The 27,966-nt window shown below is 43.4% G+C and overlaps 1 protein-coding gene and 1 long non-coding RNA gene across 2 annotated transcripts; one reads left to right on the top strand and one right to left on the bottom strand.

Annotated features, from left to right (window-relative positions):
* LOC117253833 (uncharacterized) lies at positions 1 to 5,953 on the bottom strand. Its single transcript, XR_004501430.2, has 4 exons — positions 5,753 to 5,953; positions 5,329 to 5,407; positions 3,123 to 3,366; positions 1 to 325 (listed from the first exon to the last, which is right to left on the bottom strand). It is a non-coding gene; the product is annotated as an uncharacterized LOC117253833 (long non-coding RNA).
* Positions 352 to 26,996, top strand: slc1a8a (solute carrier family 1 member 8a). Its single transcript, XM_033621571.2, has 11 exons — positions 352 to 2,746; positions 6,140 to 6,219; positions 8,293 to 8,508; positions 10,073 to 10,115; positions 10,202 to 10,409; positions 12,062 to 12,161; positions 16,134 to 16,367; positions 16,446 to 16,640; positions 18,165 to 18,299; positions 18,611 to 18,713; positions 23,759 to 26,996. The coding sequence occupies exons 1-11, from the start codon at positions 2,507 to 2,509 to the stop codon at positions 23,927 to 23,929; spliced, it is 1,725 nt and encodes a 574-aa protein (XP_033477462.1). The 5' UTR covers positions 352 to 2,506; the 3' UTR covers positions 23,930 to 26,996.
* The last annotated feature ends 970 nt before the right edge of the window (positions 26,997 to 27,966 follow it).

The following is a 27,966-nucleotide window of genomic DNA, read 5'->3' as shown; positions in this document are numbered from 1 at the left end:
TCCCAGCTTTATTAAAACCTGCTGCAGAGTGAGTGCAGATTTACAAAAAACAATAAAGTTTATCAGTTTGAACATTAAATATCTCGTCTTTGTTCTGTCCTCAACTGAATTAAGGTAATAAAAGATTTGCAAATCAAAGTTACATTATTCAGATCAAACAACATCTCCGATCTTTTTGTCTTTTATCTTTTTAGCAGTTTTACAACTAGTACAAGTAACACTGCTAATACTAACACGTACACTAACACTGGTGGTGCTGCTGGTGCTGCTGGTGCTGCTGGTGGTGCTGCCGGTAGGTGAATGGAGTACAGTGTCGGAGCAGCATCTAGTGGACATGAGAGAGAATGTCAAGAAAATATTTGTTGCAGAAAATGTTTTAAAAATGTGCACAAATTATACTTCAGGTATGTCATTAAATATATTTTGATACTTAATACTTTTGTACTTTAATGCAGGAACTTTTCACAAGGTATTAATGCACAGTGGTATCTTTGTTTATTTAAGTAAAAGATGTGAGTACTTCACTTCACATTGACTAACTTAATTTTCTGAGTTTGCTGAAGTGTTTTTTCTCCAAATGTTTACAAAAGATGACAAACAGCTGTCGGCTTTGAATTTAGTTCTGAAAATAATTTTAAATATTTAATATTATTAAATGAAAAAGTCATACAGTATATAGCACTTTTCTTGACAACGTAATAAAGTGTGTCTCATAAACAAACAGCTAAAAACCCTAAAAACATTCAAATCTAGTTTCATATTATATCGTATTATTTTATATGATGTTATTTTGTATCGTATATATATTTTTACCTTATGTATTTACATCTGTACAGTACACTGTATGAATATGAAAAAAATGGAAGCTACCACTGTCTACTAACATTAATAACTGACGCTTTACTTTCTCCGACAATAAAAACACGATACAGACGTTAACATTAGTTGAATACACCGTGTTCTGTTGGGCAACAACAACACGCAGAACTGCAGAACGCTATAATACTGGAACAGAATAATAATGTTTATTTAGTTTTTGATTATTATTACATTTGTTGATTATTATTTTGGACACAGGAGTTTTGTTGTCTGTCGCAGACTTGCAAATTTTATGTCTCTGCGCCGGTGATAGGCGCAGCAGGAGGCATTGTGTTTTTGGGATGTCCGTCCCATTCTTGTAACTGAGCTCAAGAACACCTTGAGGAAATGTATTCAAATTTGGCACAAACATCCTCTTTGACTCCAGAATGAACTGACTAGAATTTGGTGGTCAAAGGTCAAATGTTAAGGGCACTTTGACCTCTGCGGTCTGATTCTTGTGATCGCATTGTCTCAAGACCTCGTTGAGAGAATTTCTTTAAATTTTGCACAAACATCCACTTGGACTGAAAAATGAACTTACTAGAATTTGGCGGTCGAAGGTCAAGGTTAGTGTGACCGAAAGTGCATCTCATATAGTGAACACTATAAGGCCTAGAGGGAAATTATTCAAATGTGGCACAAACATCCACTTTGAGTCAATGATGAACTGATTTGGTGGTCAGTGATCAAGGTCGCTGTGACCTAGCGTGTGTTTCATTCTTGTGAATGCCATATCTCAAGAACGCCTTGAGGGAATTCCTTCAAATTTGGCACCAACGTTCACTTGGGCTCAACAATGAACTGATTAGATTTAAGAGGGCAAATGTCAAGTTGACTGTGACCTTGCATCTGTCCCATTCTCATGAATGCAATATCTAAAGAGCAGCTTAAGGGGATTTCTTTAAATTTGACACACACTTGGACTGAAGAATAAAGTCATTAGAATTTGGTGCTCAAAGGTCAGTGTGACCTCACAGAACATGTTTGTGTCCATAACTGAAGAATTCATTCACTAATTCTGACCAAACTTGACACAAATGTCTAACAGGATAAAATAATGGTCAGCTTGACTGTGACATCATCATGTTTTAACGTCATATCTCAGGAACAGAAGGGGAGACATTTGGTCAGATACTGAATTGGTGACTCTAATCTTGAAACTGTGCTGATTGATTTGTGGCATATTTGAATATCATCTATTATAATTACTGCGGTGTGATACGGGCAGTCTGAGGGCTCTGACAGGAAAAAGCATCTTTGATCACAGAACCTGATGAAAATGGAAATCTGAAAGTCTCACTGACCCTAATCTGAGCTGACAGAGTGAAACCTCACTGAGTCCAACAGCTGCAGGATCCTCTGACCTCTCTGCTGACTTCTTGACCACGACAGTTGAGCCAAAACCTGAGGAACAACAACAGGACGGTGTCCAGCAGCAGCAGCAGATGCCACAACAAAGGCGTGTGAGGTTGTTGCACCTCTTTAAGCCTCTTAGCGGCTGTAAGTCTGCAGCCGGCCTGCAGCGTTGCCGTTGGCTCTGATCATGATGATTTAATCCCTCAGTGGAAAAGGTTAGCTCGTCTTTGGCTCTCACAGGTCTGTCACCCTGCCAACCGCACACAGGCCAACAGAAAACTTGGACAGCATGGAGGAGCTTCTTTTACCGAGCGGAGAGGAGGAGGCGCGCTCCGACCACAGCTCGTATGCTCCGGGAGACGCAGGGATGACGATGGGAGACCGGGTCAAGACTTTTGTCCAGGGGGACCTGAAGAAGAGCGCGAGGGATTTCTTAAAGAGGAACGGGCTGCTGACGCTGTCAGTCATCGCCGTGCTCACTGGCTGCACGCTGGGCTTCATGCTGAGGGGAACCCAGCTGTCCACACAGGTACGACTCACCTGTTGTGTCTACCCTTCTGTCCAGACTCACCTGCTGGGAATCAAAATGTGGAAATGGCTTCCATGTTGATCTGATGTTCTTTTTAACTTTATGTTGATATTTTACTTTAAATGTTCCATGGATACTTTCCCACTCAGCTCCCATGTTCATACTTCCCTTAAATTTCCCCTCAATATTTTCTTTTAAACTTTCCAACCTGTCTCTCCGGCCAGGCCTGTACATTTCAGTTGGTCTGAGACTTTCTTTGAATTTTCCTCCCTCTCTGTCTGTTAAAGTTCCCGTCAGGACCTACACTGATGCTGATATATCTCATTTAATAAATCTCATGTTCATAGTTTCCTTTAATCTTTTTGTCAGAACTCACTTGGACAAAATATTCCAGTTCCCATGTCCACGCCTTCTCTTAAGTTTCCCATCAGGCTCCTTTAAATTCAACTTTTTAGCTCTGTTGGTGATATTTTCCGTTTGTCCTCAACTGCTGCAACTTAAAATGTCAAAAATGTCCTCTGTGTGGACACTTGTTGCATCTCAGGTCAGACACCTCTGGATTTATACATGCTTGTTTGAGTGTGGCAGACACTTCTCCCCCTCAGTGGTCGCCATGTTGCCTGTGTAACAGAAGGGGCGGGGCCACAAACACATTTCAAGCTGAAGCATTGAACAAATTACATTTTATGTTTATTTTCATTTCCACCATACTGCTAACATATTTCGCTGGTGTTAGCATGAAGTTACATGTAGCAGTGTGTGTATGTAATGTTTCCCTGATGTTAGCATGTAGCTACATGTAGATAACATGTTTCGCTGGTGTTAGCATGAAGCTACAACATGTAGCAGTGTATGTAATGTAATGTTTCCCTGATGTTAGCATGTAGCTACATATAGCAGCATATGTTATATCATTTTATGCTGACATTAGCATGTAGCTACATGTAGCATCATATGTAATGTAATGTTTTCCTGATGTTAGCATGTAGCTACATGTAGATGACATGTTTCCCTGATGATAGCATGTAGCTACATGTAGATGACATGTTTTCCTGATGTTAGCATGTAGCTACATGGAGATGACATGTTTCCCTGATGTTAGCATGTAGCTACATGTAGCATCATATGTAATGTAATGTTTTCCTGATGTTAGCATGTAGCTACATGTAGATGACATGTTTCCCTGATGTTAACATGTAGCTACATATAGATGACATGTTTCCCTGACGTTAGCATGTAGCTACATATAGCAGCGTATGTTATCATTTTATGCTGACATTAGCATGTAGCTACATGTAGCCTCATATGTAATGCAATGTTTTCCTGATGTTAGCATGTAGCTACATGTAGACGACATGTTTCCGTGATGTTAGCATGTAGCTACATGTAGATGACATGTTTCCATGATGTTAGCATGTAGCTACATGTAGATGACATGTTTCCCTGATGTTAGCATGTAGCTACATATAGCAGCGTATGTTATCATTTTATGCTGACATTAGCATGTAGTTACATGTAGCCTCATATGTAATGTAATGTTTTCCTGATGTTAGCATGTAGCTACATGTAGATGACATGTTTCCCTGATGTTAGCATGTAGCTACATATAGCAGCGTATGTTATCATTTTATGCTGACATTAGCATGTAGCTACATGTAGCCTTATATGTAATGTAATGTTTTCCTGATGTTAGCATGTAGCCTCATATGTAATGTAATGTTTTCCTGATGTTAGCATGTAGCTACATGTAGATGACATGTGTCCCTGATGTTAGCATGTAGCTACATGTAGATGACATGTTTCCCTGGCGTTAGCATGTAGCTACATGTAGCCTCATATGTAATGTAATGTTTTCCTGATGTTAGCATGTAGCTACATGTAGATGACATGTTTCCCTGATGTTAGCATGTAGCTACATGTAGATGACATGTTTCCCTGGCGTTAGCATGTAGCTATATGTAGCAGTGTGTGTGGCGTAAACAGTTGCAGTAGTAGCCTTTAGCAGATGACCATATGTAGACGTCAGCTTGTTTTGTTGGAAACAAAGTATTCAGAATGGCCTGAAGCCTCCTGAGGTGTTCACTCATGAGGATTACTCTTACACACAATATTTGACATGAACACCCAACACAGGAGCATTATAGAAAATAAGGAAAAACATCCCAGGTCCCCTCTTTCTTTATATTTTCCCAACAGGACTCACCTGGTGGGAGTTAGAATATCTGCTCCTGTGAGACGCTCTATAAATACCAGACTCCTGTGTGCGCACGTTATTTAGAGGTTTTTCTCTGACACTTTCACATGCTGCCCCGTAAACCCTTTGCCTCTGTGTGGATGCTTTTCTTTAACTTTGCCGCTGATAATTAAATCTTTAGTCAGACAGTTTAGGTTCAGGTCAGCTGACAGTTTTTTCATGTCAAGTGTTGGATAAAAATAGTGCAGTTTGTCTGTGAACGGTTTTCCAGGAATCACTGATCCGTTCCAGGCAGACGGCCAAATATAGAGAAAGAAACATGCAGGTCACTGGACCACTTTGACACCGGCTCTTATTTTAAATTTAAATCCATTTATGAGGAACTTACTGGAATTAAATCATCTTCAGTGTTCAAGGTTTCAATCGACGTCATGTTCCAGTCAGACTGAGCTCTGAATCTGAGGTTTCTGTTTTTGAGATACCACAGAGGAGAAATATTCTGTTGCAGGAAAAAGTATTGCATCGAAAATCTCAAGTAAAAATATAGAAGCATCAAAATATATACTCAGAGTTCCCAAATTAAAAGTACTCATAATGCAAAATAATAAATATGATATTATATTACTGTATTATAATTATTGATGCATGAATGTGTTGATCAGTTGAATGTTGCAGCTGGTAAAGGTGGAGTGTATTTTAATGATTTTACAAACTGCTGGGTGGTTTCTATTTATTTATTTATTATTGATCATATTTTGTATCAATAATCTGAATGTAACTAAATATAGTGCAGTAAAAAGATCAATATTTACCTCTGAAAGAGAAGTTGAAGTTTAAAGTAGCAGTGTAGACGCACAGCAGGCGCGCTCAAACACCAGAGCAACACCAGAGCGACACACGTGTTCCCGAGCGCCCATTTTTCAGGGTGTGACGGCTGAGATAAACAGAGTTCAACTTTTGGAAGGCAGCAGCGTGCTCCACATGTCATGTGACGAGGACCAACCAATCACAGCTGACAGATATCTTTCCTTCTTCAGTAAATATCAGTCTGTGATAAATATGGAGGAGAAGGTGATCATGTTGCTGTCAGAGTGTCACATCTGCCCCACAGGCGATAGGCCAACACACTTATAAACAGCTCCTGGAAGAAGATCAGCTCTGCACTCAACAACAACCTGTGATGTGTTTTGTCTCCACAGGCAAAAATCTACTTCTCTTTTCCTGGAGAGCTGCTGATGAGGATGCTGAAGATGCTTATCCTTCCTCTCATCACGTCCAGGTGTGTCCATGTTTTATGTCCGTCACACATTAAAATATTTAAATAGCTACGAAACATCAGGAAGAGAAATGATATGAGCAAAGACAGAAATTTACTTTGGACAGTTTCTGAGATTTAAAGTTTCACCACAGAATCACAATCAGGAATCAGGTCACGTTGCACTTCTCGGACACACACAGAGACAACTGACAAGAAACCAGGAAAAAAAACAAAACATAAAAATATGTGCATCATGCTACGATATATAACACAATGTGTAGATTCTTTTTATGATTGGAAACAGTGATGACGTGTTTTGTGGGTGGAGCTGAACTGGTGGAAGAAGTTGACAGTAGTGGTGTCGGTGTGAGTGCCAAATAATACGTAAAAAGCATTTATATTATTGAACCAAGCGTGATGACTCGTTTTTATATCCATGCATTTATGATCTATGTGTAGTAGAATTTTTTTTGTCTCCAGTCAGTTATAATCTGGATGTTCACTGCTGCTCAACGCTCTATGTGTGTGACTGACAGGATCTGAATTATTTAGATGGTAAAACATAAATCATCATGAGAACTGTAAAAACTCACATTTGTCAAACATGGATTTGTCTTATTGTCCAAAGTGCTGTCTTCCTGCAGCGGGTGGTGTTAATGCTCCGTATCTGAGGTGATGGAGAGCCTGTGATTTTTGACGCTATTTTCACCACCCTCATCAGCGGTTATGATCCTCTGCTCTGATGCTGCCAAACTCCACCAGTAAAGATGCTCCGCTGTGTGTTTTTGCCGTGTTTACTCAGACGCCTCAGAAAGTAAAGTCTCTGTCGTGCCTTTGTGACAACACGACTGGTGTTCAGAGACCAGCAGAGAGAGAGTCTGTGGTCAGGATGCCTCAGACCGTGAAGCCTATCGTATCTGCAGCGTACTTAAACGCAGGGTTTCCCCCAGAGAAGCTGTCAGGCTAGGTGGAAAGTATCTTTGGGCGGAGCCAGCAGACAAATGTCTCTTTTTATGGAGGCCAGTGACACTTTGTTTTGATTTTAATTTAGGCCTGTCAAATAACATGTCAAAAAATATGGATGCTGATTAATGGCGTTCTGTGGTGCCCTTTGACCCGGTGCGTCACTGAAGGCCACAGTGTCTTTGTCACATGATGGAGGCAGACGAGACGACGCTGCTCGGCCCCGTGAACGGAACAGTTACATTTAAAAAACGCCCAGATGGAGCTGTTGATAGGAGCAGCGTTCTCTGCAGGTTCTGCTCCAACCATCAGAGAACGTCAGTCTGAAATATCACCTCAACACAAACCTGGAGGTCTGAGCTAGCATAGCCTCTGATGCTAACGCTAGCAGCCAGCCTCGTCACGCCACTCTGAACCAGGTGTTCAGACTGAGTCAGTCTACCTGTGACCAACTCACTGACTCCCTTCAAACCAGTTTGGGTGGTCGAGGACAGGTGGACACCTGTGTCCAACATCCTGGAGGACAGGTGGACACCTGTGTCCAACATCCTGGAGGACAGGATTACACCTGTGTCCAACGTCCTGGAGGACAGGAAGACATCTGTGTCCAACATCCTGGAGGACAGGTGGACACCTGTGTCCAACATCCTGGAGGACAGGATTACACCTGTGTCCAACGTCCTGGAGGACAGGAAGACATCTGTGTCCAACATCCTGGAGGACAGGTGGACATCTGTGTCCAACATCCTGGAGGACAGGTGGACACCTGTGTCCAACATCCTGGAGGACAGGATTACACCTGTGTCCAACGTCCTGGAGGACAGGAAGACATCTGTGTCCAACATCCTGGAGGACAGGTGGACACCTGTGTCCAACGTCCTGGAGCTTCACTACAACACATCTGACAACATTCATTTGAACTGAAATAAAAATAAAATAAAATAAATAAGGCTAACAGGCTAACAGTTTCCTACTGCTTCCAGTCTTTGTGCTAAGCTAGGCTAAAGGACGTCTCTCTGTAGAGGACACTTGGAGATGAAACTGATTCAGGAGACAACAGAATAAATTTCACTAAATGCCCCTTTAAACCAACATCTGTCTGTCTGTCTGTCTGTCTGTGTGTCTGTGCAGTTTAATGTCAGGTCTGTCGTCGATGGAGTCGAAGGCCTGCTGTCGGATGGGCGTCCTCACCGTCACCTACTACCTGTGGACCACTTTCATCGCCGTGGTGGTCGGCATCGTGCTCGTCATCATCATCAAACCCGGCGTGGGGACGGAGATGGAGAGTAACCGTCTGGGAGGGGGGCCCGTCATGACCTCGGCCGACGCCCTGCTAGACCTCATCAGGTGAGTTGGAGGGGCACAGGTGAAGACAGGTGTCTGTCTGTGTGTTAGTCTGTCTGCCCTTCCGTCCGTCTGAGAGACAGACAAAATAAACTAAAACCATCAAACACTGAAAATATATGTGATGAAAGACACAGTCAGCCGACTTTTATCTTTTGTCCGTTAAACAAAGAGAAACGGTGAAATATGAGGAGCAGCAGCTTTAAACAGGTGAAATCAAAGATTTATAAAACAGGACTGAAACCTGCACGACGAGTAGAAACTAACACCTCTGACAGACTGAGAGATTTTATCAGTCCTGTAAGTTTAGTGCAGCTACACTGTGCCACGTGGATCTGATAAACTTTGGTACGACATCATGTGTGACGTCTGCAGACTGTACGATGACAGAGGTGGATGCTGCACGGGTTATTACGTCTCTGCTCACATTGATAAAATCATTTTTATCATGATAAAATTTATGAAATGTCAGAAAAAATATTAAGATATCAGAAATATATTATTAAATTGTCTGATTTTTTTTTTTAAATATCCTAAAAAAGGTTGATAAAAAGTAAAAAAAAATGTTGATAAAATGTCAAAAATAGTTATTAGAATGTCCAAAAATACGTCATTTAAATGTCTGAAAAATATTATAGAATGTCCTAAAAAATGTAAAAACAAACAAAAAAAATGTCAGAAAAAATGTTGATTAAAATGTCTGAAAAGTTTTTTAAAATGTCCTAAAAAATGTTGATTAAATTTATGAAAAATATTATTAAAATGTCAAAAACATATTAATAAAATGTCAGAATTATTATTAAATTGTCCAAAAAAATGTGACTGCTGTTGCTAATCTTTTTGAAATTGGACTGTTTTTGCAAAGAAGGGGTCAATTTTTGCCAGATGTTTGCATATGACCTCATTTAAATACGTGCAAATAGCACAGGAGCGCTGGGACGCTGTTTGCTGAGCAGCACAGTTTGGGGTCCACTTTACTGTCTGTGGGTGCACGAGAGAATTACACGCTTTGTTTTTGTCTGATCTTTTGTGAATTCACCCCTCAGTGTCCAACAGGCCGCTGCCACTCAGCTGAACAACGCTTAGATCAACAAATTGTAGAAAACGCACACGCACACGCACACACACACACACACACACACACACATCAATCCAATTACAGACGGGGCTGATCAGTATATTTTTAGTAATCCTGCGGGGATGAGTGACAGATTAGCCGAGTCAGCGGCAGTGCGATGACATGATCTCTGCTGCGGCACGTTGGCAGACCGTGCTCTTCATCATCCTGTTGACCTCTGACCTCCTGGTGAAGGTCAGGTGATCTTAATAAACCCTATTCCCTCTGATTCATCCGTGTTTACCTTCCTGCCGTCCGGCATCACATCAGAGTCTCACACCTGTCGCTGCTCCACTAAAAAATACTTTATTATTGATCCTGTGTGGTGGAGGTGTGACAGTCTGCTGCTCTCTAACCTGTCATATATTCCTCGTACGTGTCTGTAAACACATGCAGGGCAATACCAACTGCTTCATGTTTAAATTAATCGCTTCTTTTATTCCACCACAGAAACATGGTTCCCTCGAATCTGATCGAGGCCACGTTCCAGCAGGTGAGAAAACCTCCAGGACTCGTTCAGGTAACGCAAAGTTTATCACGTCTTTAACTCCTGTAACTAACCCGACTGTGTTCCTTCAGTACAAAACGGACCTGATTCCCATCCTCAAAGTCCCGACCAGAACCATCCAGCCCAACTTCGTCTATGTCTTCCCTGACGACAGTCACCCTAAGGGGCGGACGGTGTACCTGGAGCTGACCCCGCCTCCGGAGATCACCTACAAGACCAGTCCCGGCAGCAGCCAGCAGATGAACGTCCTGGGCATCGTCATCTTCTCCGCCACCATGGGTGAGCAGGACGCAACCAACAAGTCACTGATACAGAAAACTCTGTCATTAAGAAGTTTAGGGACCGTGTTCACCAAAGTGTTTTTCTCTGGGGTCAGCATATCTTTTTTTAATTACACTGGGCGCCTCCTGCTGGAGGTGTTCTGGGCACTGGATAAGCGGATGAAGATGGATGGATGGATGGATGGATGGATGGATGGATGGATGGATGGATGGACTGTGCATGTGTTTTGCTTCTGTGACAGCAACATCTTGACATTAATGTTAGCCAGGTAGCTAACGTAACACTACGCTAACAGAGGGTTGACTGCACAGTGAACAACAAGCGTGTCCGGACGATCTGCTCGCACAAATGTGTTTTTCTTTTCTGTCTTTGTTGTGACAGTCAGAAGGTAGCATGGCTAAAGGAGCGGCAGTGATGTCACCAGCTCCTTTTTGAAAAGAGACTTTCAACAGGAAGTGCTCGGAGCAGCTGCACAAAAAAGCACATGCGCTCTGAATGAAGACACTGCGCTTTTTCACCAGGTGGCTGCAGGTAGCTGTGTACGCTCCCTCCTTATCGGCAACAATTGAAAAAAAAAAAAGACCCACCTGCCGGTCCCAGGTGTGTCGGTCAGCTCCAGCAGCACCACAGAGAGAGTTATGTATAAGAACAGGACTGTGTGTCGGCGTCGCTCTGCAACTGTAGGAGATGTGAGTGGAAACACTTCCAACATATACTGACATCAAGAAGATGTGCAGATCATCAGGACGAGGAAAAAACAACCCGGAGGTCAGCTCCTGATCCCCGCTGCTTTCAGGAAGCCTCAGGACGCAGAGGCAGGACGGGATAGGGTGTAGACGTTATATTAATGGAAACACACTGAACATGATAACGCACACGATCACTGCCACCCTCTCATAACGTAGAGTGTAATGACACGACAACACACAACGACCTTCGGGGCATGGAGCGGTGTGCGTCAGTGTGGGTGAATGAAACATGAAAACAAACAGTTTATTTCAGGTGGTAACGCGTTATGTGACACTAAATGTGATAACACCCGAAATCCTGTTGGTAACATGTGATATTACATAGTTACTGCTAAAATGTAATATATTACTGTAACACATTACCCCAGCACTGATCATTATTGACCCACAGCGGAGCAGCTGGGCTCTGAATATTGAGTCAGTCCAGGTTCAAACTGTGATTTAAGTTCATTTGATATTCCAGCCGGTCCAACCCGAAACACTGACCTTCTGTTTCTGTTGTGAAGTTTGAAGAAGAGCTTTGCTAAAGTTACCTCCAGCTTGTTAGACACATCTTTGGAACCTGTTCTCATTTAAATCTGCACAGTTTGATGCAAAGCTTCTGCTGATTTCTTCTCAACTGTTGCTCAGAGGGATCTTTGTCTCTCAGTTGTCGGTCTGGTTGAACTGTCGCACAGCGTTTTGTTCTCCACGTACAAAACAAACTCTTCACTCCAAATAACATCTGTTTGTAAAGAAGCCTTTGTGCAGCCTGAAAGCATCAAAGATCGCTCAGACAAACAGAGGAGTCCTCTCACACATCAAACTTTGTAACAGTCAGAACTAATCCCTTGCCTCTCTGGTTTACACTCCTCACCCTGAACCTATAATGAAAACGTCTACACTGTGTTGTTGTTGCAGGTCTGTTGCTGGGCAGGATGGGAGAACGAGGAGCTCCACTCATCAACGTCTGTCAGTGTATCAACGAGTGCGTCATGAAGATCATCAACGCTGCTGTCTGGTGAGAAGAATACTCTGAAAGTACACACAGTACACACTGCTGAGGAAACACACGTCCTCTTAAAGTATTTCACTGCTGCAGAGATGGTTCATAAACCGGTCTGTCTCTGCAGCAGGGGAACACAAATACTTTTAAAATCTGTGCTACAGAATCAGAGAAAACAAAGAAAGAGCTGCGGCATTTTCATTTGCTCAAGACGCAGAAATCCTACACCTACCAGAATGCATTGCATCGGAACGAAAAGGCTACCTCTGGTGGGTAACGTAGTGCTAGTTGCACATCCAAAAACAATATGGCAGCCAGCTGGTGACAAACAATCTCATATTACAGTTGAACAGTGAGTTAAAATTTCTGAAACGGGTCAGTCAGAGGATTTTCTTTTTGATGAATCAGGAGATCTGGGCGCTGATGGAGGGAAGTTTACCACGGTTCATTAACACATACAACCCACACTGTTACGATACAGAGCTGGTTGAAAATCTGCGAAATATCCCTTTAGCAGCTGATATTCTGACATAGGGCTGGGTTATATAACGACTGTACCATATATCAATATATTTTCAAGTAAGATATAAATTTAGACTCTGTTTATATCAATATTGGGTCAAGTTGTGTTACACCACGTGTTCATCTCTCCTCTGTCACACTCTCCGCACAGCTCCGCCCCCTCACTCACTCACAAGTTCTCCAGCAACATTTAAACACAACACGTCACAGTGACACAGACCTCCTGTGTGTCTCTAAGCTGACACCATTTCCCTCAGTGGAAACAAAGCTTTGATTTACTTTAATTTCACAGATAAGAAACAATAAATTGTGAAGACAATAAAGCCTCCACACACTGTGTGTGATTTATCCTGGCTGAAATATGAGCAGAGGAAATCTCTGCTAGCTGCTAGGCTCATTTATACAATGTAAAATGCCATAGGCTTGTGCTAATAACGTTAGCATGTTGTATTTGTGGGGAAAATGTGTCCAGATAAAGACAAGTGTTTGTCTGTGAATGCTGCGAGTTATAGTGAAGCTGATTTGTATTTGACACTGTCTCTATTAAGCCATGTTTAATGTGTGTTTAATGTGTGTTTACTGTGTGTTTTGAATCAAGTAAACTTCACAGATCCCTGCAGCCGACTAGTGTTTTGGAGGTGTAACTGTTGTGCAGCTGCATTTTTTCAAAGAGCGGGCTAACATCTCTGTCTTTGCGTTTTATTTTAATCACTGCTTGTGACATCTCAAATGTGGCTTTGACTTGCAGCTGAAAACTTGTAGCCCGTTTTGTAGAAAATACCGAAATATATATTGTGTATGGCCAGTTGGCCTGTGAACACAGAGATATGATTTTTTTGTCCGTATCGCCCAGCCCTATTCTGACATATGACAGCAGGAAAATCACAGGCGTAAATATTAAAAGTTTCAGTTCTCAACTCAGTGGCAGTTCCACAGTTTGGGGGCAGACACTGCAAAGGCACGATCCCCCCTGAGCTTGAATCTGCAGCGTGGGAAGCCAGGAGCCCCAGGTCAGCTGACCTGAGGGACCTGGGGGGAGACTAGGGGGTCATGAGGTCTGCGATGTAGGACGGGGTCAGAACATTAAACAGAACCTTCAGATCTATCCTGAACTTCACAGGTACCCAGAGGAGAGACGCTAACACAGGTGTGACATGGTCTCTCCTCTGGGTACCTGTGAGGAGCCTGGCAGCAGCAGCAGCGTTGTGAACCAGCTGGAGGGACTGAGAGGACTGACTGATACCAATGTACAGAGAGTTACAGTAGTCTAAACGGGAGGAGATGAGGACGTGGGTGACTGTCTGCAGGTCTCTGAGGGAGAGAAATGGCTTGATTTTGTAAATGGTGCGGAGTTGGAAAAAGCTGGGTTTTACTATTGCATTTATTTGTTTGTCAAACGTAAAGGCGGAGTCAAATATCGCGCCAAGAGTTTTGATATCTTTAACAGAGCTGGAAAGGTCGCTGAGCTGGTTGGAAATCCCTCTGACATCCGTCCGTCCGCCCATCTGGAGTCATAAGAAGCCAGTCAGTGTTTTCAAACCTGCGTCATTTAATTATTTACCTGAATACAAGTTTGAGCTCAACAGGCTCCTGTAGCCAGGTTGCATGCTGGGATCAAGGAGGTTATAAAGAGGAGTTGGGGTGTTGGGGTACAACACGTGCAGTGAACTCTTGGGTTCATAGTGTGTGTTAGTGGATTATTTATTTCATGGACTTCTGTGACTCACACTATCTCCTGAACACAGCTTGTATCTCCGTGTTTGTGTCGGTAGTATTAAACTGCAGCGTGGTGTTTTTGGTTTGTTAGTCAGTATCTGTGGTGTAACGGTCTGACAGCGAGGAGGATCTGACCTGATGACCTGTCAGGTGGTGAAAACGTGCTGGCTGTGACGTCATCCTGCTGCAGCACCTGAGCAGATTAAAAACAGCACAACACAAAGCCTGATGACCCGAACACTCAACACGTACACTTCTTCCATCTCTTGTTACAGCAACAAAGACGAGTGCAGGACAATCTTCTTTCCTCAGGACTTGTTTATGCTTTCTGCTCCAAACTGTGTTTATAAAAAGGGATTTAGTGTAATCTGCACCCTCGGCTGTGCATATGATCCAAAATGAGTTGAAACTCAACAAGTTAGTCTCGCTAATAATTACTTTTGAAGCCAAACTGAAAGAAGTGGAGGTCAGATACCTGCTAACTGTTTTTTTTTCCTTATGAACTGTTGTTTGTGTTTTGTATTGTTTACATGGCCGACAGGTAAAGATGGGTCACCTTGGTTCCTCTTGTGTTGGGAGACCTACTCTGACACAGGAGCTTAAAGAGTTCCTCAAAACGGCGTTCTAAGAACTGCTACCGTTATTCGTCCTTGCGGCGCGGACACAACAAAAAGGAAAAATGTCCTGTGGTCTGAAAACACATATTATCTGCTCGCATACTGACCCGATTTCTGTTTAAGCTGCTGACGACTGACAGACTGCACCATCACCACGAAACAGTTTTGTGAAATTTACACGACGTATTCCAGCTCCCGAGAGGACGAACTCTTTAGATCCTAGTGACTCAAACTTTATGTTTGACTGTGCCTCAGTGGTGGCACAGTGGTGCAGTGGTTAGCATTGTCGCCTCACAGCAAAAGTTCCTGGTTTGAACCCAGGGTGGGGGAGCCCCTCTGTGAGGAGTTTGCATGTTCTCCCCGTGTCAGCGTGGGTTTCCTCCAGGTGCTCCAGCTTCCTCCCACAGTCCAAAGACATGCAGGTTAACTGGTGACTCTAAATTGTCCGTAGGTGTGAATGTGAGTGTGAATGGTTGTCTGTCTCTATGTGTCAGCCCTGTGATAGTCTGGTGACCTGTCCAGGGTGAACCCTACCTCTCACCCAGTGTCCAACTCAGCCCAATTTACTGATGCACCACCCGTCCACGCTGACTAGAACTTGCATACATGAGCTGAGACCTGACGTGAGATTTAACCGTCACCTCCGCCACATGGACGAATGCTGAGCTCTGATTTCTTCATATTTGGCACAAACGTTCACTAGGACTGAAGAATAAACTGCTTGGAATTTTAGCAGTTGAAGGTCAATATGTTTTTGGCCATAACTCAAGAATTCTGACCAAACTCAACACAATTGTCTAACAGGATAAAATAATGAAGGTCAAAAGGTCAAAGGTCAGCTTGACTGTGACATCATCATGTTTTAACGTCATATCTCAGGAACAGAAGGGGAGACATTTGGTCAGATACTGAATTGGTGACTCTAATCTTGAAACTGTGCTGATTGTATAGATCTTCTGTGTGTGAAGCATCCATGTTTTCACTGACATGGATGGAGACTGTCAGAGACACTGGACTGGTGGGCGGAGTCATACAACCACAGGATGGACTGGTGGGCGGAGTCATACAACCACAGGGTGGTGATTCAATTTGTAAAATAATCATCAGGATGTTGTTTGTGGTGTCGTCTCAGGTACTTTCCGTTCGGGATCATCTTCCTGGTGGCGGGGAAGATCCTGGACATGCAGGACCCGAGCACGCTGGGGAAGAAGCTGGGCTGGTACGGCATCACTGTGCTGTCCGGCCTCTTCGTCCACGGACTCATCCTCCTCCCTCTCTTCTTCTTCCTGCTCACCAGGAAGAACCCTTTCTCCTTCATCCGCGGGCTGCTGCAGGCCATGGTGATCGCCCTGGCCACCTCCTCCAGGTCAGAGTCCAGGACGGTTCTACTTTAACCTGTGGATGTGTTCAGGTTTTTGTTCAAGTTTTATTTGTCTTGTCTCAGCTCTGCCACGCTGCCCATCACCATGAAGTGTTTGCTGGAAAACTGCAATGTTGACCGACAGATCGCCCGCTTCGTCCTCCCCGTGGGCGCCACCATCAACATGGACGGCACGGCGCTGTACGAAGCCGTGGCGGCCATCTTCATCGCTCAGGTTAATGACTATGAGCTGGACTTCGGCCAGTTGGTCACCATCAGGTAAACCAGCACAGATGTGCTCAAACTCTGAGACGGTTCATGAGTTTTTGGAAACCTGTCGAGATTACAAAGGGAAGAAGAACAGAATTAAGAAACTGTCTAAAATGTATTGTTTCAGATGGAGAAAGACTTTTCCAAAAGGCAGGACACAACATGTGAATGTATATAATCAGTTATCTGCTGTTTAAACTCTCAGTTAGTCTGCAGCAATCTGAAAGTCCAGCCTCACTCACTGCAACAACTACAACACTAAGCTGACAACTTAGGCCCCGATCACACAGAAAGTGTTTTAGCAGCTCTCACCCTCAACCAGAGCTACAGACAGCACCCTCTGCCTCAACATGTCAGCGGCTACACACTGATCACTGCAGGATGCATACAATAAATTAACAGTAGACACAGGAAGGTTAGAATGAAGAGGTGAGTTTGTGGTTGCCTGGCAACAATAAAAATGCACAGCAAGTGTTTTTTTCACTAGTAGCATTCAATTAAAAAAAAAAAAGCAGTCCAGCGTGTCTCGTGTTTTACAACCTGGAAAACACTCTCTGAGTGACCAGGGCCTTACACGGTGAAAACACCGTCATGTCTGCTTTGTTGTTTCAGTGAATTGTTGTAAAGATCTACAACTTGTGAACGCAGTTCAGAGAAGCCCAGACTGCGTCTCTCAGGACTCTCCTGATGTTAATCAGTTTTCCGACAGTGGGAGTTGATCTGTCACATCTTTAAACTGACAGCAGCAGCAGCAGCTCCAGTGACTCTGACTTCACTAACTGTTCCCCTTCACACCAGCTTCTGTCATATCGTCTAATAATGTTCTGATAGAGTCACATACAGCCAGCAGATCATCTGAGGTTTTAACTGAGCTCCTCCAGAGCTAAAGTGAAGTCAGGCTCCGCCTCCAGAGCTCTGATTATCACATGATGTGTGTGTGTTTCATCATCACACAGAGACAGATCACTGTTCATGTTTCTGTGGGGTTTTCTTTTGTGGAGTCGTTTTAATGACAGCACTCACCTCCATATGTGCAAATGTTTCACCAAGACAAGTTCACCCCCAACACCGTTTAACAAGACACCGTCACTGCATCCTGAGCTTAGCTCCGCCCAGGATGACTATGATTGGTTAAAAGAAATACAAACAAGCCAGAGCATTTTCCCCTGTAGTAGAAAGATAATCAGTGACTCCAGACCTGTCTGTAGTGCTGACACAGAGCTGTGGTCTGACACATTGTGTCGTTCCCATTCAAAGATGTGCTCTTGTTTAGACAGTGTTTCCTACGACAGTGTTAAAAGGGTGAATTTACTAAAAATGCACATTAAAGAATTCAATAATTCTTGTTTGTACTGTTGATTCTAAACCTTCAGGATCAGACTTGTATTTTCAGACTGGTTTCAGGGTCGGGTCAGGTTTATTTTACCTGAGTCAGCAGTCAGACATCAGACCTACCTTTAGCTCCAGACGCTCCGTCTACGTTTTGATTAAATGAATCTTCGACAGGATAAACTTTACTTTTTCTTCTTGCAGCATCACGGCTACAGCTGCCAGCATCGGTGCAGCGGGGATCCCTCAAGCCGGTCTGGTTACCATGGTGATCGTACTGACATCAGTGGGCCTGCCGCCAGATGACATCACACTCATTGTGGCCATCGACTGGATCCTGTAAGTTTACAGTGCTCGTTAATCTTTCTGAATGTTATGGTATTATAGGATCACAGATCTTCACACCGCTGTGGTCCAACTGAAAACAATGGGTCACATTTATTTGGCAGTTTTGTATTTTCAGTCTGAATCTGTAAAGTACCTACATCTGTACAGTGGCATAAAACTCATATATATAAAAGTACAAGTACCTTAAAATGTTAGTTCAGTATGATACTTGATTGCAGCCACAACACGATGTGAACAGAGTGTAAGGTACTTCAGAGTAGTTTTGGTGTCATGATGTCTCCTCGTCCCATCTGTTTCTGCAGCGACCGGTTTCGGACCATGATCAACGTCCTGGGTGATGCTCTGGCAGCAGGAATCATCGCCCACCTTTGTCGGAAAGATTTCCCTCTCAGTGAAACAGGAAAGGTAAAAAACATTGTCTGTAATTAAACATTGTCTGTAATAGTAAAATGCCACATCGAGCTAGTAAATCTAGCAACTCACTTGCATCGGGCAAGTGATAAAAAAAGAATTCACACACTGGGTCTCAGTAATGAGGTGTCAGTAAATGTGCGCGTAGATCTGCACATAAAAAATCTTGGTTTCATAGATTTATGAATGCCGCAGGAAACTTGTAGTCACGTGTGTTTGTTCATGAATGTCAATCAATCATAAACTGACAGCGCTCCCACTGGTCAGTAATTATCATACAGCCCCGCCCATAACTATCCAGTGACCACCATATATGGAGGTGATCATTACTGTGGACAGGTGCATCCTGTCGACCTGCGAACACATGGAGCGCTGTGACTATTTCTTTTTAATAATTTAATATTTCAGTTCTTATATTTGGCCCATGGCATCATTTCTCAGTTTAAAGTGTATTGTTTGCCCGACAGCTGCATCTGAGTCGAGCTCTGCCCCTCCCTCTTCAGCTTCCCTTACGGCAGCCACATGTACATCAAGCGCCCTGCAGAGCAGCATCACGTCTCCCACATCTGCCGCCATGAACAGACATGTAACCATGGTGTTTGCCCTGAGCCTCAGTTCTCTTTGTCTCTGCTGTGAAATGAAACCACTATTAAGACATCTTAATACAGGCAGTCTGATGTCAGCAGTGACCCAGCGTTAAGTTTAGCAACATGTAACATAATCGCACGTCTCCCTCCGACTCTCTGACAGGTTCAGGTTCACCAGCTGCCCGCTGTGAGCCGAGACAGACACAGAATTGTTCTCCCACGTCCACAGGTCTTATTAAACCAAAACTTAATTTGAAATAATGTTTACGTCTCCCACGTCGCAACTCTCATAATTAGATTAAACATAAATGAGGTGCAGTTTGGGGCTGTGATGTGTACACAGCGCAGAGGAGGAGAGTGTTGGTTTATTTTATTCATTCAGGGAACAGCGTTTTCCAGTTTTGTATTAAGAAATCTAATCTGAAGCTTAAATCTGCTAATTGCCAAGTAATATATCTAAACGTGTTTATTTCTAATGTTTTGTCATGTTTAACTGACGTGTTTCAAAGCTGTCAGCGTATTGTGAACATAACAAAGCACAAGACATACTAACATTGTGATTTCTAATAATGTCAACCAATATGTATGTGCAGTATAATATTCACACAGGCACTGTGAGCAGTCAGCTTAGCACAGCTGATTGGCAAAGTGGTTGTTTACATGAGAGCACAGCTGATAGGTACAGTGGTTGTTCACATGAGAGCACAGCTGATTGGCAAAGTGGTTGTTTACATGAGAACACAGCTGATAGGTACAGTGGTTGTTTACATGAGAGCACAGCTGATAGGTACAGTGGTTGTTCACATGAGAGCACAGCTGATAGGTACAGTGGTTGTTAACATGAGAGCACAGCTGATAGGTACAGTGGTTGTTTACATGAGAGCACAGCTGATAGGTACAGTGGTTGTTAACATGAGAGCACAGCTGATAGGTACAGTGGTTGTTTACATGAGAGCACAGCTGATAGGTACAGTGGTTGTTTACATGAGAGCACAGCTGATTGGCAAAGTGGTTGTTCACATGAGAGCACAGCTGATAGGTACAGTGGTTGTTAACATGAGAACACAGCTGATAGGTACAGTGGTTGTTAACATGAGAGCACAGCTGATAGGTACAGTGGTTGTTAACATGAGAGCACAGCTGATAGGTACAGTGGTTGTTTACATGAGAGCACAGCTGATAGGTACAGTGGTTGTTTACATGAGAACACAGCTGATAGGTACAGTGGTTGTTCACATGAGAGCACAGCTGATAGGTACAGTGGTTGTTTACATGAGAGCACAGCTGATTGGCAAAGTGGTTGTTCACATGAGAGCACAGCTGATAGGTACAGTGGTTGTTAACATGAGAACACAGCTGATAGGTACAGTGGTTGTTAACATGAGAGCACAGCTGATAGGTACAGTGGTTGTTAACATGAGAGCACAGCTGATAGGTACAGTGGTTGTTTACATGAGAGCACAGCTGATAGGTACAGTGGTTGTTTACATGAGAACACAGCTGATAGGTACAGTGGTTGTTCACATGAGAGCACAGCTGATAGGTACAGTGGTTGTTTACATGAGAGCACAGCTGATTGGCAAAGTGGTTGTTCACATGAGAGCACAGCTGATAGGTACAGTGGTTGTTAACATGAGAACACAGCTGATAGGTACAGTGGTTGTTAACATGAGAGCACAGCTGATAGGTACAGTGGTTGTTTACATGAGAGCACAGCTGATAGGTACAGTGGTTGTTTACATGAGAGCACAGCTGATAGGTACAGTGGTTGTTTACATGAGAGCACAGCTGATAGGTACAGTGGTTGTTTACATGAGAGCACAGCTGATAGGTACAGTGGTTGTTAACATGAGAGCACAGCTGATAGGTACAGTGGTTGTTAACATGAGAACACAGCTGATAGGTACAGTGGTTGTTAACATGAGAGCACAGCTGATAGGTACAGTGGTTGTTTACATGAGAGCACAGCTGATAGGTACAGTGGTTGTTTACATGAGAGCACAGCTGATAGGTACAGTGGTTGTTTACATGAGAGCACAGCTGATAGGTACAGTGGTTGTTAACATGAGAGCACAGCTGATAGGTACAGTGGTTGTTAACATGAGAACACAGCTGATAGGTACAGTGGTTGTTAACATGAGAGCACAGCTGATAGGTACAGTGGTTGTTTACATGAGAGCACAGCTGATAGGTACAGTGGTTGTTTACATGAGAGCACAGCTGATAGGTACAGTGGTTGTTTACATGAGAGCACAGCTGATAGGTACAGTGGTTGTTAACATGAGAGCACAGCTGATAGGTACAGTGGTTGTTAACATGAGAGCACAGCTGATAGGTACAGTGGTTGTTAACATGAGAGCACAGCTGATAGGTACAGTGGTTGTTTACATGAGAGCACAGCTGATAGGTACAGTGGTTGTTTACATGAGAACACAGCTGATAGGTACAGTGGTTGTTTACATGAGAGCACAGCTGATAGGTACAGTGGTTGTTTACATGAGAGCACAGCTGATAGGTACAGTGGTTTGGTTACATGAGAGCACAGCTGATAGGTACAGTGGTTGTTAACATGAGAGCACAGCTGATAGGTACAGTGGTTGTTTACATGAGAACACAGCTGATAGGTACAGTGGTTGTTTACATGAGAACACAGCTGATAGGTACAGTGGTTTGGTTACATGAGAGCACAGCTGATAGGTACAGTGGTTTGGTTACATGAGAGCACAGCTGATAGGTACAGTGGTTGTTTACATGAGAGCACAGCTGATAGGTACAGTGGTTTGGTTACATGAGAGCACAGCTGATAGGTACAGTGGTTGTTAACATGAGAGCACAGCTGATAGGTACAGTGGTTGTTTACATGAGAGCACAGCTGATAGGTACAGTGGTTTGTTTACATGAGAGCACAGCTGATAGGTACAGTGGTTTGGTTACATGAGAGCACAGCTGATTGGCAAAGTGGTTGTTTACATGAGAACACAGCTGATAGGTACAGTGGTTGTTTACATGAGAGCACAGCTGATAGGTACAGTGGTTGTTAACATGAGAGCACAAAAGTACATGTTTAACGGATTGAGTGTGGACGAACTGGCGCGTGCAGTTAGGACACAGTTTAAGGACTCCATATCTGCAGAGAGGAATATTTATAGCAGACATCATGACGGGAGAGATTTAAATCTGACTTTAACAGTTTGCTGGTCAATAGTAAAACATATGCCTTTTAAGCATGTCTGTAGGTGCAGTATGTACATCGCTGTAAGATGTGCAAGATAGATGTAATAGTAAATTGTAAGTTTAAAATGTTCTCGTCAGAAACTGAACTCTATAGAGGAAAGTTACATAGACTATAAAAAATGGATTAAAAATGAGGAAACATTTTGTTTTGTTCTTCCTGTTTTGGCACAAAAGTGGAGATCTTAAACCAAATGTTACTCTGCTGTATGTTTCTCCATCACACCTGTGAGCTGTTACTTCATTCACGTCTGTTGTGTTGGATTAGATTACAGCAGAGTTTACTCTGTTTGGAACGACAGCCACAACAGATTAAAGCTCTGAATCCTTTTGAGTCTTTGTCAAGCCCCGCCCCCTCTGCTGTTCTCTGTTGCTGGGCAGAGAAGTCCATTAATAACCAGCTGAGAATTAACTAAATCACTTGTTATACTGTTGTGCACTAACAGCCCAGTCACCAGAAGGAAATGTTGGCACCGTACATTCCTGCAAACCTCAGATATCTTACACGTGTGTTTCAAACATGTCATATCAATGTTTCTGATGTGATGTAGTATGTGAGCTGACTTTGTCATTATCAGGTTTTTAACAGGTCATCGCTGTGTTTCCAGCAGCTTTTTAGTCAGCGTTTCTTAGCATCCTGTCACTGTTTTTCCAGCCGGAAAACTTGACAAGTTTGCGACCCACTTTTGGACTGTGACCCACCAGTTGGGAACCACTGTAATGCTGCTGCAGGTTGTTCTCATAAACTGTTCGTACATTTTCCTATGAAAGGTAACGCACCCAAATTAGTGCACATCCCCCGTTTTTTGAAAGGCTGCGGTCACGTGACCCATGCACTGACGTGAGTAAACAAGGAAGCAGTGCAAGTGGTCTTGTAAGGAGGCACGTTGGGGCGGTGGACGGGTACACACAAACCAGAGTTTTCAAAAATCCCACTTTTAGTGATGTAAAACAGACGAGAGGCCGAAAGGTAGAGGAAATTATTCGCTCAAACTGACCTCCGTACAGGACGACCTTCAGCTCACTGGTAGAGTGTGCGCCCTGTATATGCTGTGCCTTTGCAGCGGTCGGAGTTTGAGGCAAAAACACACAAAAAAGAAAAACAAACTTTCCATAAAGAAAGAAAATCGTACAGGTGCAGCCAACACACAGTCATCAGCCTGTACCTGGATCATTTCACTGTGGGAATCTAACGTGTGTTTTTGTGTGTTTCCTCTGCAGACTGTTCCGTCCTACGGGACGCAGACTCCTCACGCTCACAACAACTCCCACAGCGTAGACGTGCCAATGACAGAGATCCACACGCACAAAGACTGCATGTTCGACGCCATGGGCAACTCAGCAGGCGAGAGGCACGCACACACCGTCTACTACAACATCTGCCAGGTGTGATTGGACTGCACGGAGCAGCTCACCACGAAACACCACCGAGTGCGGTAGAGTCCCCACGGTGCCATCTGAACAGGAAGAGGCGGACTTTGTGGTAACAGAGCGTGAATCTTCTTCTGAGCAGCAGCTGCTTTGACTCTAACTCAAGAACTGTGGTTTATTTGGCCAAAAGTGGATTTAGGCTTCATTTGGAGGTTTGTTGTCCTGCTCGCTGATGACAGAGACATTTACAGCTCCAGGGACAAAAGGACCATGACGCCATTTTAATGGAAACATGCTTCGCCATCAGCGCTAACTTGCAAGCTCGCCTGACTTCAGAAAGTGGGAAGGTTGCTAAATATCAAGCAGAGAAATCCGGCAGCATCTCTGGTTACTGTTGAGGAAGAGGATGAATATGGAGCCTGATCTGCACCAGAGGATTATGGGTACATCACGCCCCTCCTGGGAGCAGCTGCAGGTTCGTCATCTGGTCTGACAGCGCCACCACGAAGCTGTACACTTCCCATTCACCATGGCGGTTCCTATGGCTGGATACCAAACCTTAATACTTACTGACTCAAATGTGTCACAAACCGTCAGGTACCGAAAGCTGGTATCAAATGACGGGGCAGAGTCTCGACTCTTTTTTTGTTCAATGAAAAAAACCTTTTTCTTTTCATTGAACAAAGAGTGGAAGATGGAACGCTCCGGTCATGTGTTCTGGGGAGTGACCAACAGAATGACATCACAGAAACAAGCAGCTGAAAACCTCCACAGGCTCGGATCATCTTACACGTGTTTCACACCAACTGCTCAAATTCTCAAAAGCACATCATTTACAAAATCATCCTCAGAATGAAGCGGAGAACAGAGCTGTAAAACGCAGCTCACTGTGGTGCTACAGACCACAGGAAGTTACGTTTTTGGGATCAGAGTTTGATTTGCTTCAACTGTGGCTGAAACCCGTGTTGGAAAATGAATGCACTGCTGCTGTCACAGGGAGCACAGCCGCTCTCTGTGTAACACTGAAACTGCTGTTTGGTGTGAAAGCCCTGTGAAGGATGTGGAGCAGGTTTCACCAGCTGGTTTTTACTAAGCCCAGTCGTAACTGCTGAGTGTTTGTTAAGACAAGTTTTAAGACTTCACGTTGACTGCACCAACTAAACCAAAGCCTGGTCTCAGCCTACACACGCTCTCAGCGATTTGCGTTCATGTGAGTGTCCACGCCTTTATGGCTAGTGGTTAGCCAAGCCCAACTCAGAGGAGACTCCAGGGACACACAGGCTTGTATATCTCATGAGACCTGGGCACGTCTTGGGATCTTTCAGGGGGGACTGTGAGACATCTGCACCACTGCGACCAAGACCAGTGTAAGCTGAGGAAAGAGGTTCGATCGATGGTTCTGGAGAAAAACTTTTTTTACATTTCTCAAAGTGATGGATAAAATGTAATGGTTTGATATCAGGATAGAAACTCCAATATCAGTGCTTGTACCAAAACTCTTGAGGTGATACCGAGCTCCAGCAGTGGGCTGTACTTCTGTACAAACCCTGAACAAAAGGTCCTGATGCTGTGTTATCAGCCCAGTTCACAACAAAGATTCATGACGAGACGAGTTGAAAATACTTGCGTTGCGCTGTTCTGCATCATTGTAAAAACCTGCCGGTTCACACCAAGTCACCAGATGAGATGGTGTATCATCTCTATGCAACACACAGCGAGCAGCAGCAGAGACCCACCATCCAACACTGGCACACCATGAGGACAGAAACAGAGGGCTGCACTGGGATGACTGGCTGTTGAAACAGGTGACGTGCTTTAAAACCAGCTGAGTGTCAGGTGACACCATCAGTCGAGCTCAGACACTTTTCTCTGCAACGATAGAAAACGTTTTCTTCTCATCGCCGATCTTTGATCTGAACTGGACTTCAGGTGTAGAGGTGATCAGTTCCTGGATAATCTAACAGAGCTTTTTACCTCCTGCTCACCATCTTTACTTTGACTATAAAGCCAGGAAGAATCCACCTCTGTGTTGGGACAGAGACCAGTGAAACCACACTGGATCACAGTGGGTGACAGTTAACGTGGCGGAGCTAAAAACAAAGCTCGGTTCTTTACAGAACGTTTTTTTTTTTTGTTCTTATTTTGGATCTTCGAAAGGGACAAACTTCTTCGTGCTGCTGTTTGTTCTAAACCTCGTCTCTGTCTTATGTTCACAACAGTTTTCACCACCTCAACAAACCTCTGACTGAACTAGGTCTCTGATTGGCCGGTGGTCAGACTAGTGAAAGGGTCAAAGGGTAATCCGACCAATCAGATGGCTGAATGAATCCAAGTGCTCTTCATTTTGCAGACTCTTCTTCTTCTGTGTGTTTATATTTGACAGCATGCTGGCATGCGTTCCGACTGGCTTCGTTTGAAGTCGACGTGCATTATTTTCTTCTCTCGTTGTTGTTTTGACTTGAACGTTTCAAAGTAAACAAAGTGCTGTAGGGATTATGGGAATCTTACCAAAGTCAGTTGCAGCTAACAGATGCTAGTTTGGGTTCAGTTAACTACTTAATTGTGTTTATTACCTCAAGTTATTTACAAATTGTTTACTGACAGATCAGGAGTCATAACTGATGATATGACAGAACGTTCAAGGTAACAAAGTGTTGACGGATTATTTATTTGCAGCAGATTACAGTTGATTTTTCTTAAAAAGGTAAGAAATCAAACCTGATGGTTCAGAAGATGGTCGGGATAAATTAAAGTATAATGTTAACAGGATTTGTAGTTACGTGGCTAAAACATGGAAGATTCAGTCCTTTAAGCTCTCTTGTGAAATATGTTAAAATTTTCGGTGAAGTGCTCCTTGAACTTCTCTCTGTGGTGAAGTAGTGTTGTTGTTCACTAGTTAGTTCAGAGCTGAACATGAAAACGTAGACCTGCCTTAACTTGACTGTTTTAATCCACAAACCTCAGTGTTCATCTGCCAACGCACACCGACAACCTGCAGCGTTTTTTATATTCATGTGTTTTTGGACTTTGTGTAATTTGTGTTTGTTTGCATTTCAAAATAAACACACTGATGTTCTTCTCTCTTTCATACAGTCTTACTGACACGTTACTGTACATGTGGCGACTTTTGGGGCTCATTTATTCTCCCTGTATGCACGAAGAGACGCGTCCATTTCAAACGCAAGGTCTTAATATTGTACGTTTTATTAACGGAGGCAGCGTTGTAGACAGCATATTTACAAATATGTGACACTCCTGCAAACCCTCCCATACACACACATTCAGAGGGGCTTCCCGTCACTTAAGCTGCTTCTTCCTGTTGTTTAGATCATCAGTCCTGGGAACATTGGCTTCTCCTCACATACCCAGATTTGTTCTGAGTCATGTCAGGTCACCTGCACTACAGCAGAAGGCTTTTTTTGTAGTTGTTTAAATGTTTTATTACTATAATTTGAAACCATTTTTTTTAAAAATGCAAGTTTGTGTAAAAAATCTCCCTCCTGAAAATGACCAAGATAAAGATGAGATTCTCCGTCCAGTTGCAGTTTTTTCAATACCGTAGATAAGCAAAAGTATGCCGTATGATAACCGCCAATTTTCATACCTTGAAACCGGTATATCGCTGCAACCCTGATCTCCACATGTGCAGGGTCAGTTATTCTAACTTTATTATCGATTTGTTCTTTGTCTTTCACCATCGTTATCTTGCTTTAATTATACTTCACTGCCCCCACGATCTGCGGTGGTACTGCTGCGTTTTGTCCGTTTCCGTAAGCTTTCAGAAAACATGCACAGATACAGTCGAAATGAACGCAGAGAACGAACAGAAGGCTCTATCTATGTTCGTTTCTAACGTTGTGCATAAATGAGGCCTCACAGTTACTTGAATGTCTCTCAACACTAAAAACATCCAGGACGTGTTTAGCCTAGCTTAGCATAAATACTGGAGGAGCCGTTAGCCTATTATTGGATCGAGAGTGGATCTCTGTTCCATCTGAATGGATCACAAGTGACTCGCAAACGTGTCAAGCTTGTAAAAAAAAACAAAAAAAAAACAC

Source organism: Epinephelus lanceolatus, chromosome 6 (genome assembly GCF_041903045.1).
Source record: "Epinephelus lanceolatus isolate andai-2023 chromosome 6, ASM4190304v1, whole genome shotgun sequence".
In the NCBI taxonomy this organism is placed as follows: Eukaryota; Metazoa; Chordata; class Actinopteri; order Perciformes; family Serranidae; genus Epinephelus; species Epinephelus lanceolatus.
The sequence above is the reverse complement of the archived record's forward strand: the minus strand, read 5'-3'. Positions and strand labels throughout refer to the sequence as shown.

What these genes read in the sequence shown, in the direction of transcription:
- slc1a8a (XM_033621571.2), top strand. Translation starts at nt 2,507, where the DNA reads ATGGAGGAGCTTCTTTTACCGAGCGGAGAGGAGGAGGCGCGCTCCGAC. An exon ending in CATCTTCTCCGCCACCATGG is followed by an intron (nt 10,410 to 12,061) that starts GTGAGCAGGACG and finishes TTGTTGTTGCAG; the next exon opens with GTCTGTTGCTGGGCAGGATG. An exon ending in GGCCAGTTGGTCACCATCAG is followed by an intron (nt 16,641 to 18,164) that starts GTAAACCAGCAC and finishes TTCTTCTTGCAG; the next exon opens with CATCACGGCTACAGCTGCCA.